This window comes from Ranitomeya imitator, chromosome 5 (assembly GCF_032444005.1).
Source record: "Ranitomeya imitator isolate aRanImi1 chromosome 5, aRanImi1.pri, whole genome shotgun sequence".
Classification (NCBI taxonomy): Eukaryota; Metazoa; Chordata; class Amphibia; order Anura; family Dendrobatidae; genus Ranitomeya; species Ranitomeya imitator.
Window position 1 is genome coordinate 149,172,449 of NC_091286.1, and position 15,883 is coordinate 149,188,331.

The 15,883-nt window shown below is 44.9% G+C and overlaps 1 protein-coding gene across 1 annotated transcript in view; it reads left to right on the forward strand.

Annotated features, from left to right (window-relative positions):
* Nucleotides 1–2,331: 2,331 nt before the first annotated feature.
* The window catches only part of FBLN7 (fibulin 7), a 335,652-nt gene continuing 322,100 nt past the window's right edge, over nucleotides 2,332–15,883 (forward strand). The window contains exon 1 of the mRNA XM_069769216.1: nucleotides 2,332–2,773. Within this exon, the coding sequence (XP_069625317.1) occupies nucleotides 2,699–2,773 (75 nt within the window). The 5' untranslated portion in view covers nucleotides 2,332–2,698. The remainder of the gene's footprint in view (nucleotides 2,774–15,883) is intronic.

The window sequence follows — 15,883 nt, forward strand, 5'->3', positions numbered from 1 at the left end:
CTGCACTCATTAAAGTTACCAATGACCTTCTGACAGCAAACTGTAACGGTGACCACTGTTGACCACTGTCTCCTACTCTCCAGGCTACAGTCACTAGGTATTAAGGACACTGCTCTCTCCTGGTTCTCTTCGTATCTCTCTGACCGCTCCTTCAGTGTATTGTTTTCTGGCTCCACGTCATCTCCTCTTCCTCTCGCTGTCAGGGTACCTCAGGGCTCAGTCCTTGGTCCCTTTCTCTTCTCTCTCTACACGGCCTCAATTGGACGGACCATCAGCAGATTTGGCTTTCAGTACCATCATTATGCTGATGACACACAACCATACACATCATCCCCGACCTTACCTCAGCTGTACTACAGAATGCCAGTGACTGTCCGCTGTCTCCAACATCATGTCCGCTCTCTATCTGAAACTCATCCTCTCAAGAACTGAGCTTCTGCTCCCACCGTCTACTAACCTCCATAAATCTGACATTTCCCTCTCTGTGGGTGGCACTATAATAACAGCCCGGCAGCAGGTGCGCTGTCTGGGTGTTATGTTTGACTCCGATCTCTCCTTCATATCCCATATACAATCTCTTGCTGCTTACACCTAAAGAACATCTCTATAATCCACCCTCTTCTCACCATGGAAACAACAAAAACCCTCACTGATCATTGCATTGATCCACTCCTGCCTGGACTACTGCAACGCTCTATTAATTGGCCTCCCTGTTACTCGACTTTCCCCTCTCTAGTCCATACTTAATGCAGCAGCCAGGGTTGTCCATCTGGCCAATCGGTATTTAGATGCATCCGCTCTTCGCCAGTCATTAGACTGGCTGCCCATTCACTACAGAATCCAATTCAAAGTACTTGTTCTCACCCACAAAGCTCTTCACAATGCAGTAACCCCTTACATCTCCTCCCTCATTTCTGTCTATCGTCCAAACCGATCGCTGCGCTCTGCAAATGACTTTCGGCTAACCTCAGCACTGATCCGTACCTCCCACTCCCAAGTCCAAGACTTCTCCCGCGCTGCGCCAATCCTCTGGAATGCTCTACCCCAAGAAATTAGGACCATCCACAATTTGCAAAGTTTTAGGCACTCCCTGAAAACGCATTTGTTCAGAGCGGCCTATCACGTTCACTAATCTAAGTTTTTTTTGTGTAAGTGTGCGTGTGTAGCCCATTCACCAGCTCCATCTATCCCTCAAGATGGCTGGACCATCATTGTAAATAAATCATTGTAAATACATCATTGTAAATACACACCTGTACCTTGTATCTCTCCCACCTCATTGTAGATTGTAAGCTCTCACAAGCAGGGTTGTCTTATTTTGCTTTAATGATTGTATTGTTAACGTTGTTACTTATGACTTGTGTTTTGAAAATGTTAAACTGTAAAGCGCTGCGGAATATGTTGGCGCTATATAAATAAAGATTATTATTATTATTATTAGTCCACTACATATTCCACCTATAACCCACAGTCCATAGACCCCATAAAGTATAATGCACCCCCATATTCATCCATAAAGTGTAATGTACCCCCATAGACATCTATAAAATATAATGCACTCCATAGTCATGCATAAAATTTTATGCACCCCATAGTCATCTAATTACTAGTATGGCCACTGATTTTTCTAAAAAAAAAATCCTTTTCTTTGCTTCCCTGCTGCTCATCGTCTTGTGAGTTTTCAAGCCGGCAGCTCATTTTCACGTTTGACGACAGCCTATTCCCTCCCCCAACTTGTTTTTTACTTATAAATCACTATATAGGGAAAAATACAATGTTACATATTGTTTTTGCACTAAAATGCGCAATTTTTTTGTGATTTTACATCTCTCTTACCACTTTTGACATATGGGTGGGAAAGTTTGCTTGGTCAACCAGACAAATAGCTTTACGTCCGACATATTAATTTGTTGCACATCTTACTCCAGTACAGTGGTGCTGCAAAAATAGGATAAACAGCTCTTAAGTGTTCTATCTACAGGCACCCCAATGTAATAAACATCATGCATCACTGAAAAATGTGGCCATTATAAAGGTAACGCAGCCTCAACCACAATAATAATCCACATTGAAACCAATGATTGTGCTCTTCTCATTCAGATGAAACACTGTATACTGTGCTCAGTGGAGAGACGGATCCTAACATTTCACACATCCTGTCTCTTCACATGCGAGAATTCCAAGTTTTGTAGGGCTGAATGAGACGTAGCAACTTGCTCTGGCATTGTCAGAGCCTGGGTACTTTTTTCCATAAAGCGTCCTTTCTCCACCTTTTTAATTTTGCTGAGAAAAATGTGGGAGGGCTAGAGAAAGACTTAGTAAGGTACAAGCAGCAACTTAGGTGTCAACAGTTGGAGAAAGCTGTGTGTAGCAGTCAGAGGCTTGCACACTCAGGCTTGCACACTCAGAGGCTTGCACACTCATCCTTGAACACTCAGAGGCTTGCGCACTCATCCTTGAACACTCAGGCTTGCACACTCAGGCTTGCACACTCAGAAGCTGGATACTCCGTCAGCTCCATTTACACAAAGTTTTGATCTTGCAGCACCAGTGGTCATGCTGCCTCATTCAAATATATGGGTGTGCATTGAAGACATCTGCTAGAGGAAGGTTCACAGAGGAGAACAGACAGAGAAGAAGCTCTGTGGTTTTCATTAGCATCCAGTCTGAGTACATTTTGCATTAAGGACTTGTCAGTATGACCTCTGGATTACAGTACAGTCTACTTTTCTTCCTTTGTGTTATCGGCTTTCAGGAGTCACATGCATCTCAGGTAAGATATTCCTTCTGAAACCTTCTGAACCTTTAATAAATCTGACGATTATAAAATTGCAATTTATAAAACCACTTTCGCAAATAAGTCAATGTTTCCAGAGGCACCCTGAACTGGAGATAAAATGAGATAAAGTAGTAATCATAGGGGAAGATATTTTTCTGCATCTTGTCAGTGTTTCCAGGATACATTTAACCTTTCCTTAACCTGAAATGGCTAATAACAAAGAAGGTATGATGGTATAATCTAGGTAAAACCGTAGTCATTAAAGCTATTGATTAACAAGCTACTGCTCCGTTATGTGGTACCTGTACATATTTTGCTTGTACACTGCAACACGGTAGTTGTTACAATTTTACTACTTTGCTAATCTTTGGCACAGAAGATTGGTGTATATGCTGTACTTTAAATGTGTATGTTTTGATGATGACGTTCCCGTCTTACACCATTCAGATACTTTGGGGATTTTCCAGAGTGAAAATCCACTGTTGACAAAATTTCAAACTCAAGTTTCTGGGAAAATTCACAGCTTAAACTTGGAAATCTGGAAATTTGTCAATTTGTGCTAAGGATTATTGCAAAAGAAATGTAATTGTACCACCCATTGTATGCCAAATTCACATAGGCTGTGTAGAGCTCTCCATTGTGTGAATATCGGACTCCAGTCTATCCTCAGACAGTCCGTACGTGTTGACGGATGTGAATTATTGAATATGTTGCAAAGTATGTAATATACAGCATGTAAAACATCTCCGCAGCTGATATTAATAAAACAGGTTGTCTGATTATAAGATTCTCCTGAGACGTCCAAGAAACATCTGATTTTGTAAGAATTCTGCTGGCAATTTGTCTGCTGCTGGGGAAATGGAGTATTACATGGCGGTCATCCTTCGGTTTGACTCAGGGTAGTGTTGGTACAGTGGTGTACACATGGCTACGGTAATTTTTTTCTGGCGAATTAAAGTGACAGATGTGCTGCAGAAACATTTGCTTCCCGCTTTAACTGATACTTGGTTAAACATTGTCATTATAACAGAAACAACCTAGAAGTCGAGACATTAGGCCGGGGTCACACTTGCGAGTGCAATGCGAGAAACTCGCACAAGCCTCTCGCATCAATGCCCGGCACTGCCACCGGCACTTGGGACCGGAGCGTTCATCTGCATAGAAATACATGCAGCCGCACACTCCGTTCCCGAGTGCCGGCGGCAGTGCCAGATTCTCGAGGAGATCTATTTCTGGCCCATAGAACTTAAAAGCTTATTTGCATATAATAAAAACATGGATTTCTCTGGAATAAGACATTGAATTGCAGATATTAAGGTATCATTTTATTCAGCTTAATATGACTTACATGCCCATATAGACTGCTTAGGAGGGTTGATTGTACTGACAGATTCCCTTTAAAAATGACTTTTTAATATAGATGAAAACTGACATGTGCAGTAAAAGTGATGCCCCTCATAACAACAGCCAAAGTTCTCTATTATAAGAGCGAGCAAAAGTCCAAAAATTGTAACAGATTCAGAGGTAAATAATACACTATATGGCAAAAAGTATTAAGACACCAACACATTATATCTACAGAGCTTTTATGACATCCAATCATAAATCCATAGGTATTATTATGGAGTTGGTCCTCCCTTTGCAGTTAAAATAGTTTTAACTTTTTTTTGCATATTTTAAAGCCCAGATTCCAGACAAATGAACTCCTATAGCCTGAAGCTGAAGCCAGTGCAGATGGAGTATGTTCTGTACAGAGCCCTTGGTGTGTAGTTGCTCCGTTTACTGTGTAGTGGCCATTTATGGCTTCTGCAGCTCAGCTCCCACTAAAGGAAATAACTGCGTACAGTGAATCAGTGGAAATGCCGGGTATCATATCACAACCGTTTTGATATTGATGACCTGTTATAAAGATTGGCCATAAATGTCATAGTCTTTAGCAACCTCTTTATTGAGACATTTGAATAGGTAAATACAGTATAATTATCACTGTAACAGATCACTGTCAGCTAGCTAGACTATATTGCCACCAATACCCTATGCCACTGTAGATCATGGAGAACACAGTAGTCAGCTAATGATTCCTTCCTGTGATGACACAGTGTTTATTCTTAATTAGGCCAGACATATTTCTCAGTAGGTCAGGAGACATAGGTCATTGTTCATATCAGCCTGAATGTTGATTCTTCAATTGATGTTTGTTGCAGCATATTGTGCTGCTATCCTTGGATGACAGGGACGCAAGGTCAGTGAACCATTGATGTTTACTAATATGTTGATCACCCATTGTCCCAGTTCATGCAGCTTGTTGACCTGCAAACATTGAAGGAAAAAATATGCAAACTGGTTGAATACCGAGACAACGAGAGATGACCTCATCCCACCTTACTACTGACCTGTGGATAATGGCCTGAAGGACCTTTGTTAGCTACAAAAAAAGGGATCTGCCTCTGTTCCCAGAGAGATTCTACAGGATGCCAGCTTAAGGGATCATGGCCGTAGCTGGAGGAATACATATCTGCTCTATTGACTATCACTAAGCTCTCAAAGGCACTTGGTGAAGCCTGGTTGGGATAATCAGGTCGCCTGGCCCCATGGACACAATCAAAGAAGCCATGTTGGGATAATCAGGTTGCTTGGCCAAGTACCGCAATTGACTGTTAACTTCCTTAGCTTGCCGTTACCTTTTTTCTGTGGGTGCCCGACAAAAGCAGGGTGCCACTGTTGGAAGACCCAAAGTCACAGCTGCTCTAATCCCAGAGAGCCAGCAGAAGAGTGAGACCCTGTAGTTTGCACCTTCTTGTGTATTTGCTGGGACTGTTCTATATGCTTTTGTTTGTTGGTGACTTAAAGTATTGCCACACTGTTTTACAAGCCCTCTTGTCTTCCATATTCTCAGTGCTACCAGTTTCTTTGGTTTGGACAAAGTAATTTTCATGAAATTTGCTAGTACCTGCATGGTAATAATTTTCAAATATAAAATATAAGTTACTAAATGTATTTTTACTTGTTATTTAATTTGTAAAATTTAGAGAACTCCTATAAGACAAAAGTGCAGCTCCAGCGAACATAGTGACAGTAATTTAAAAGGCATTGACAAGTTTGGGGGCGGTCATCCTTGCAAACTCCTTGGCTAGCTCTCGATTGCTCGCATCCTGGACGCCTAAGAAAGTACTAGGTCCCCGCAACGTCATCATGTCACAGGGGCCTAGCATTCACAAGTGTGACCAAGGATATCGCTGTTCGAGTGCTGGCTATAGGAAGTTTTCACTGCTCAGGTCCAGCTGCCACAGAGTACTGAAATTGATCCTGGAATGGAGTAATGCAAATCTTTTTGGTAATCTCTAGTACTACCTTGTTGTGTTGATGTTGCACTTATGTACACAATAAATTCATTTTGTGAGTTACCCTCACTATGAATATTTCTCTTAGAGAAACTCAACCTATTGGCATTTTTGCACTGGGAAATTATCACACATTGCTTGATGAGCTTCTCTGTACTGACACTGCACTACCAAATATATGTATAAAAAAACTATTTTTTTGGGCAGCGTGTCATTCCAAAATAGAGAATTGCGAAGAAGCAATTCAGAATTCTTCTTTTGCATGTATAGTAATATGAGTGCTCAGTATACAACGTGATTCGGGGACGTAGCATCTCCTTCCTCACATGTTATTTTCCAGAAAACTGGCAGTATATGCACGAAACACAATGTTTCCTGAACACTCTCATTACTATACAAAAGAGATAATAATACAGAATCAGTTTCCTCTCAATCCTCTATTTGTATGACGTGCCAACCGAAAACCTTTGTTCTTAATACTTACTATGTCATCCCAGGGGTGTACTCGACAAAAGTAGGTTCATTAGCTACTCATAGTGGAATGACAATAGGCATCCGGGGTCTGTGCTACAAGTGCACCCCCACAAGGTGAGCATAAGCACCCTACTGAAATACTTTTAGACCAATTAACATGAAAATACAAAAGCGCACAGAGAGGTCAAAAAATACTCTGTTGTAAAAAAGTCACAGTAAATAAGCAAGTGCTAGTCAAAAAATGAAAAAATACAAAAATACAGGGTATTTAGTTAATATGTTTTTTTGCAAAAAAAGTATGTATTGATACGTAAAAACGTATTAACTAAATACCCTGTATTTTTGTATTTTTTCATTTTTTGACTAGCACTTGCTTATTTACTGTGACTTTTTTTTGCAACAGAGTATTTTTTGACCTCTCTGTGCGCTTTTGTGTCCTCAAGTTCTTTGGTGGTGTGAACAGGTTTCTACAGACTTGTTCACTGAGCAAGTAGCCCATGTGTTTTTAGACCAATTAACAGTAGGTTTTGCCCAGGGGAGCACTTTTTATATTTTTCTTTTTGTACATTTACAGTTGCACCACAATTAGAGCAGCTTTCAGGCTTTTCTTTCTAACCTACACTACAGTACATGTGCCTCGTTAAACTCTATTTATACCAACTCATAAGACCCCTTTAATGTTATATAAAACATCAAACAGGATAAAACAGCTCTTTTCAGTATGCGGGGACATATTTGAGATCCAGTGATGTATATCCTGAATTCCTTTCTATGAATACTTTTATTAAAATTTCATTCATTCCAGTCATACCTGACCAGTTACAAAGATTCCATAACCATCATATGAAAACATCATTCATTTTTCTTTGTCAAGATTGAATTAGATGGAAATGTTACTTTGAAGAGCAATATGTACATTGGGCGGAGAGGGATTATCATGTTAATAAATTAAATTCTGTCAAGTGCTAAATGTTGGAATGTTTCTTATAGAAGAGGGGAAATATTTGTGCTCATTTTTTCCAACATTTTGGGACTTCAGATCCATAGAGATTCATAAAATTAGTTTGAGTGTAGAGTTCAATAATGTTTCTAAAAGTTTATATTGTCAAGAAAGGGTCCACAGTATATAGGGAAACATTGAGTGGCACTGCTTCGTCCTCCATAATCAGACAAAAAGTAACCACAATTAGTACTTTAATGAAACATGAAGAGACCATGGTTCTCATGGTATTCATCAGCAGTAGGGTTGAGCGACCTTGACCTTTTTAGAGTCGAGCCGTGTTTCGCGAAACCCGACTATCTTAGAAGTCGAGTCGAGTGGAATCGGCCGATTATCGCGAAAAGTCGGGTATCGCCCGAAACACGAAACCCAATGCAAGTCAATGGGGGAGCATAGTCGGCAGTGAGTGGAGGCCAGGAAAACACCTACACTGCCCATTTTAATGGCAAAAACATCCATTCTTATTAAAGAAGCTTGTCAATCGTAATTTACCTTATAATAATTGGAAGGCATTTGAAATTGGGGGTCATTTGGCTAAAGTTGTGGGGGGTAGGGCTGGTTCAAGTAATTAGTGGGCCCAGTAAATCTGGACCACGTCACGGCAGTGGAGCAGGGAGAGGTAAGTATTTAAACTTTGCAAGTGCTGTGATCCTGAGCAAGCAGGGGGGGCCCACTCGTTGGCATTGGCACTGGCACAGGGCCCCTCAAAGTACAGCGGTGTGTTTGCACGGCGGGGGCGCCTCCCACCGGCAGCAACACTTTTGCGTACTATGAGAGGCCCTGTGCCAGTGACGTCGCCAACTAGTATTCCTCCCCCCACCTGATGAACGAACCTGCACTTTCATCTGCACCTTCCTCTTTGTCCCCGTGTAAGGTGGTATGGTATGCGGGAAGAGGAACCTGACTTTCAGCAGGGTCACAATCTTGCTGTGTAGCGTGCACGGGGAATTTTGCGTTATGGGTCAATGTACCAGCAGACTCATCTATCACTGGCTGGGCAATGGGCAGGATGAGGAGGAAACACAGATATAGGCCCAAAGAATAAAGTGGGCTAAATGCAGTTCAAAATTGGTAACACAGGACTAACCAGGGGGCATTGCAGTGGAGGACAACTGGAATGAGAGGCTGACACAGAGAGTAGGCCCAAATCAGTAAGTAGTCGACATGCAGTTCAAAATTGGCAACCGTAGTAAACAGGCGGCCCAGCTTTGTTCAGTTGAGGAGAACAGCAAGGAGTGGCAGACACCGATTGTAGGCCCCAACCCAACTAGTAGGCCAAATGCAGTCTAACATTAACAACTACTTAACAAGAGCCTGAAAATGGAATTTCAGGACAGGAAACCAGGAGAACAGCAAGGAGTGGCAGACACCGATAGTAGGCCCCAAACCAACTAGTACGCCAAATGCAGTTGTTCCATTTAACTACAATTTAATGAGAGCCTGAAGATAGAAGTTCAGGAAAGGCAACCTGGAGAACACCTTGGAGTGGAACACACCATCTCTCTACACCCCATACCCAATTTGTAGGCCTAATGCAGTGTAGTTTTCAACAACTACTAAACGAGAGTCGGAAGATCGAAGCAATGTGGACGAAACCTGGGGAACACCTTGGAGTGTAACACACCGTCTCTCTACACCCCATACCCAATTTGTAGGCCTAATGCAGTGTAGTTTTCTACAACTACTAAACGAGAGTCGGAAGACCGAAGCAATGTGGACGAAACCTGGGGAACACCTTGGAGTGGAACACACCATCTCTCTACACCCCATACCCAATTTGTAGGCCTAATGCAGTGTAGTTTTCTACAACTACTAAACGAGAGCATGAAGATCGAAGCAATGGAGAGGAAACCTGGGGAACACCTTGGAGTGGAACACACCATCTCTCTACACCCCATACCCAATTTGTAGGCCTAATGCAGCGTAGTTTCCAACAACTACTAAACGAGAGCATGAAGATTGAAGCTCAGGAAAGGCAACCTGGAGAACACCTTGGAGTGGAACACACCATCTCTCTACACCCCATACCCAATTTGTAGGCCTAATGCAGCGTAGTTTCCAACAACTACTAAACGAGAGCATGAAGATTGAAGCTCAGGAAAGGCAACCTGGAGAACACCTTGGAGTGGAACACACCATCTCTCTACACCCCATACCCAATTTGTAGGCCTAATGCAGCGTAGTTTCCAACAACTACTAAACGAGAGCATGAAGATTGAATCTCAGGAAAGGCAACCTGGAGAACACCTTGGAGTGGAACACACCATCTCTCTACACCCCATACCCAATTTGTAGGCCTAATGCAGCGTAGTTTCCAACAACTACTAAACGAGAGCATGAAGATTGAAGCTCAGGAAAGGCAACCTGGAGAACACCTTGGAGTGGAACACACCATCTCTCTACACCCCATACCCAATTTGTAGGCCTAATGCAGCGTAGTTTCCAACAACTACTAAACGAGAGCATGAAGATTGAAGCTCAGGAAAGGCAACCTGGAGAACACCTTGGAGTGGAACACACCATCTCTCTACACCCCATACCCAATTTGTAGGCCTAATGCAGCGTAGTTTCCAACAACTACTAAACGAGAGCATGAAGATTGAAGCTCAGGAAAGGCAACCTGGAGAACACCTTGGAGTGGAACACACCATCTCTCTACACCCCATACCCAATTTGTAGGCCTAATGCAGCGTAGTTTCCAACAACTACTAAACGAGAGCATGAAGATTGAAGCTCAGGAAAGGCAACCTGGAGAACACCTTGGAGTGGAACACACCATCTCTCTACACCCCATACCCAATTTGTAGGCCTAATGCAGCGTAGTTTCCAACAACTACTAAACGAGAGCATGAAGATTGAAGCTCAGGAAAGGCAACCTGGAGAACACCTTGGAGTGGAACACACCATCTCTCTACACCCCATACCCAATTTGTAGGCCTAATGCAGCGTAGTTTCCAACAACTACTAAACGAGAGCATGAAGATTGAAGCTCAGGAAAGGCAACCTGGAGAACACCTTGGAGTGGAACACACCATCTCTCTACACCCCATACCCAATTTGTAGGCCTAATGCAGCGTAGTTTCCAACAACTACTAAACGAGAGCATGAAGATTGAAGCTCAGGAAAGGCAACCTGGAGAACACCTTGGAGTGGAACACACCATCTCTCTACACCCCATACCCAATTTGTAGGCCTAATGCAGCGTAGTTTCCAACAACTACTAAACGAGAGCATGAAGATTGAAGCAATGGAGAGGAAACCTGGGGAACACCTTGGGGAGGCAGACACCGTTAGTAGGCCCTACCAAAGTTGTACACCCAATGCAGTTTTAAAATTCCTAGAGGCTGAAAACAAGACTATTGACGCTCAGCTTTTTTCAAAGGAACACAGCTGAATTGAGTGGCGCAGACAGACACAGGTAGTAGGACTCAAACCAAAAATGTGGCTCACTGCAGCAGAAAAAAGTTACAGGGGTACACAAGCTGCAGTGCTCTGGGCAGTGGAGGACAATTTCAATAGTGAACCGCAGACAGACTTTGTACGCCTACTATTAAAAAAAGGATGCTCTATGCAATTATAAATATGTTCTAGGGGTACACGGGCAGCAGTGGTGTGGTCAGTGGAGGCCTAGTGGAAGGAGTGACCGCAGACAGGCATCGAAGGCCTAAAATAATAACACATGGCTGTAGGCAATTTTAAATTGGTTCCAGGGGTACACGGGCAGCAGTGGCCTGGTCAGTGTAGTAGTAGTAGAAAGAACGGACCGCAGACAGGCATCGAAGGCCTAAAATAAAAAAAATGGGCTGTCTGTAGGCAATTTTAAATTGGTTCCAGGGGTACACGGGCAGCAGTGGTGTGGTCAGTGGAGGCATATTGTAAGGAGTGACCGCAGACAGGCATCGAAGGCCTAAATTAATAACACATGGCTGTAGGCAATTTTAAATTGGTTCCAGGGGTACACGGGCAGCAGTGGTGTGGTCAGTGGAGGCCTAGTGGAAGGAGTGACCGCAGACAGGCATCGAAGGCCTAAAATAATAAAATTGGGCTGGCTGTAGGCAATTTTAAATTGGTTCCAGGGGTACACGGGCAGCAGTGGTGTGGTCAGTGGAGGCCTAGTGGAAGGAGTGACCGCAGACAGGCATCGAAGGCCTAAAATAATAACACATGGCTGTAGGCAATTTTAAATTGGTTCCAGGGGTACACGGGCAGCAGTGGCCTGGTCAGTGTAGTAGTAGTAGAAAGAACGGACCGCAGACAGGCATCGAAGGCCTAAAATAAAAAAATTGGGCTGTAGGCAATTTTAAATTGGTTTCAGGGGTACACGGGCAGCAGTGGTGTGGTCAGTGGAGGCATAGTGGAAGGAGTGACCGCAGACAGGCTTCGAAGGCCTAACATAACAAAAATGTCAATACAATGGTATTGTCAGTGGCAGGCATTGAAGGATGTCAGCGCATAGACTAAACATTGGTGGAGCTGTGAGATAATTTTGCAAGTGGTAGAGCACTGTTTGAGCTGGGGGGGGGGGAACTGTCTTGTGGCCGGCGGTACAGGCCCAGGGCCCCTCATATTACAACGGTGTGTCTGACGTTGGGTGCGCACCACCACCGCCAGAGACACTTTATTGTACTAGGAGGGACCCAGTGGCAGTGCCGTCGACCAAAAGCGGGCACACCCACCTCTTCAGACAAACTGCACTCTCACGGGTGCTGTCGCCAAGTGTCGATACCACGGCCCCGTGTGGGGAGTTTGGCCATTTAGTGAGGTGTAAACATGTCGTATGCTGGACAATCAGGTGCAGAAAATTACGAGATGGGAAAAGGCATTCAGAATAGTCCACAGGCAAGACCTTTTCATAGGAAAGCTAGGTGTCAGCCGGGCAAGGTGGGGCAAAAGATTTCGAAATCCAGTTGTGGTTCATTTTAATGAAGGTTAGATCATCTACATTTTGGGTAGCCAGACGAGTCCTTTTTTCTGTTAGTATTGAACCTGCAGCACTGAATACTCTTTCTGATAGGACACTAGCTGCCGGGCAAGCAAGCTCCTGCAATGCATATTCTGCCAATTCTGGCCAGGTGTCTAATTTTGATGCCCAGTAATCAAATGGGAATGACGGTTGAGGGAGAACATCGATAAGGGATGAAAAATAGTTTGTAACCATACTGGACAAATGTTGTCTCCTGTCACTTTGAATTGATGCTGCAGTACCTGTCCTGTCTGCGGTCATAGCAAAATCACTCCACAACCTGGTCAGAAAACCCCTCTGGCCAACGCCACTTCTGATTTCTGCCCCTCTAACTCCTCTGGTCTGCTGGCCCCTGCAGCTCGTGTGAGAACGATCACGGGCGCTGTGTGCAGGGAATGCCAGAAGCAAACGGTCAACAAGAGTTGATTGTTTGGTTGCTAATATTAGTTCCAAGTTCTCATGTGGCATTATATTTTGCAATTTGCCTTTATAGCGAGGATCAAGGAGGCAGGCCAACCAGTAATCGTCATCGTTCATCATTTTAGTTATGCGTGTGTCCCTTTTGAGGATACGTAAGGCATAATCCGCCATGTGGGCCAAAGTTCCAGTTCTCAAATCTGCGGTTGTGCTTGGTTGAGGGGCAGTTTCAGGCAAATCCACGTCACTTGTGTCCCTCCAAAAACCAGAACCCGGCCTTGCCGCGCCACCAATTTCCAGTGGCCCCGGAAAAGCTTCCTCATTAAAAATATAATCATCCCCATCATCCTCCTCGTCCTCCTCCTCCTCTTCGCCCGCTAACTCGTCCTGTACACTGCCCTGGCCAGACAATGGCTGACTGTCATCAAGGCTTTCCTCTTCCTCAGCTGCAGACGCCTGATCCTTTATGTGCGTCAAACTTTGCATCAGCAGACGCATTAGGGGGATGCTCATGCTTATTATGGCGTTGTCTGCACTAACCAGCCGTGTGCATTCCTCAAAACACTGAAGGACTTGACACATGTCTTGAATCTTCGACCACTGCACACCTGACAACTCCATGTCTGCCATCCTACTGCCTGCCCATGTATGTGTATCCTCCCACAAAAACATAACAGCCCGCCTGTGTTCGCACAGTCTCTGAAGCATGTGCAGTGTTGAGTTCCACCTTGTTGCAACGTCTATGATTAGGCGATGCTGGGGAAGGTTCAAAGAACGCTGATAGGTCTGCATACGGCTGGAGTGTACGGGCGAACGGCGGATATGTGAGCAAAGTCCACGCACTTTGAGGAGCAGGTCGGATAACCCCGGATAACTTTTCAGGAAGCACTGCACCACCAGGTTTAAGGTGTGAGCCAGGCAAGGAATGTGTTTCAGTTGGGAAAGGGAGATGGCAGCCATGAAATTCCTTCCGTTATCACTCACTACCTTGCCTGCCTCAAGATCTACAGTGCCCAGCCACGACTGCGTTTCTTTCTGCAAGAACTCGGACAGAACTTCCGCAGTGTGTCTGTTGTCGCCCAAACACTTCATAGCCAATACAGCCCGCTGACGTTTGCCAGTAGCTGCCCCATAATGGGAGACCTGGTGTGCAACAGTGGCAGCTGCGGATGGAGTGGTTGTGCGACTGCGGTCTGTGGACGAGCTCTCACTTCTGCAGGAGGACGAAGAGGAGGAGGAGGGGGTGCGAACGGCTACAGCCAACTGTTTCCTAGACCGTGGGCTAGGCAGAACTGTCCCAAACTTGCTGTCCCCTGTGGACCCTGCATCCACAACATTCACCCAGTGTGCCGTGATGGACACGTAACGTCCCTGGCCATGCCTACTGGTCCATGCATCTGTTGTCAGGTGCACCTTTGTGCTCACAGATTGCCTGAGTGCATGGACGATGCGCTCTTTAACATGCTGGTGGAGGGCTGGGATGGCTTTTCTGGAAAAAAAGTGTCGACTGGGTAGCTCGTAGCGTGGTACAGCGTAGTCCATCAGGGCTTTGAAAGCTTCGCTTTCAACTAACCGGTAAGGCATCATCTCTAACGAGATTAGTCTAGCTATGTGGGCGTTCAAACCCTGTGTACGCGGATGCGAGGCTAAGTACTTCCTTTTTCTAACCATAGTCTCATGTAGGGTGAGCTGGACTGGAGAGCTGGAGATCGTGGAACTAGCGGGGGTGCCGGTGGACATGGCAGACTGAGAGACGGTGGGAGATGGTATTGTTGCCGCCGGTGCCCTAGATGCAGTGTTTCCTACTACGAAACTGGTGATTCCCTGACCCTGACTGCTTTGGCCTGGCAAAGAAACCTGCACAGATACTGCAGGTGGTGCGGAAAATGGTGGCCCCACACTGCCGGAAGGGATGTTGCGTTGCTGACTAGCTTCATTGGCCGAGGGTGCTACAACCTTAAGGAACGTTTGGTAGTTAGTCCAGGCTTGCAAATGCATGGTGGTTAAATGTCTATGCATGCAACTTGTATTGAGACTTTTCAGATTCTGTCCTCTGCTTAAGGTAGTTGAACATTTTTGACAGATGACTTTGCGCTGATCAATTGGATGTTGTTTAAAAAAATGCCAGACTGCACTCTTTCTAGCATCGGATACCTTTTCAGGCATTGCAGACTGAGCTTTAACCGGATGGCCACGCTGTCCTCCAACAGGTTTTGGCTTTGCCACGCGTTTTGGGCAAGATACGGGCCCGGCAAATGGAACCTGTTGCGATGTTGATGCCTGCTGCGGCCCCTCCTCCTCCGCTTCAGAACTGCTGCCGCCTGCACCCTGTTCCCCCAATGGCTGCCAATCGGGGTCAAGAACTGGGTCATCTATTACCTCTTCTTGTAGCTCGTGTGCAACTTCGTCTGTGTCACCGTGTCGGTCGGTGGTATAGCGTTCGTGATGGGGCAACATAGTCTCATCAGGGTCTGATTCTTGATCATTACCCTGCGAGGGCAATGTTGTGGTCTGAGTCAAAGGACCAGCATAGTAGTCTGGCTGTGGCTGTGCATCAGTGCACTCCATGTCAGATTCAACTTATAATGGGCATGGACTGTTAACTGCTTCACTTTCTAAGCCAGGGACGGTATGTGTAAAGAGCTCCATGGAGTAACCCGTTGTGTCGCCTGCTGCATTCTTCTCTGTTGTTGTTTTTGCTGAAGAGGACAAGGAAGCGACTTGTCCCTGACCGTGAACATCCACTAACGACGCGCTGCTTTGACATTTACCAGTTTCACGAGAGGAGGCAAAAGAGCTAGAGGCTGAGTCAGCAAGATAAGCCAAAACTTGCTCTTGCTGCTCCGGCTTTAAAAGCGGTTTTCCTACTCCCAGAAAAGGGAGCGTTCGAGGCCTTGTGTAGCCAGGCG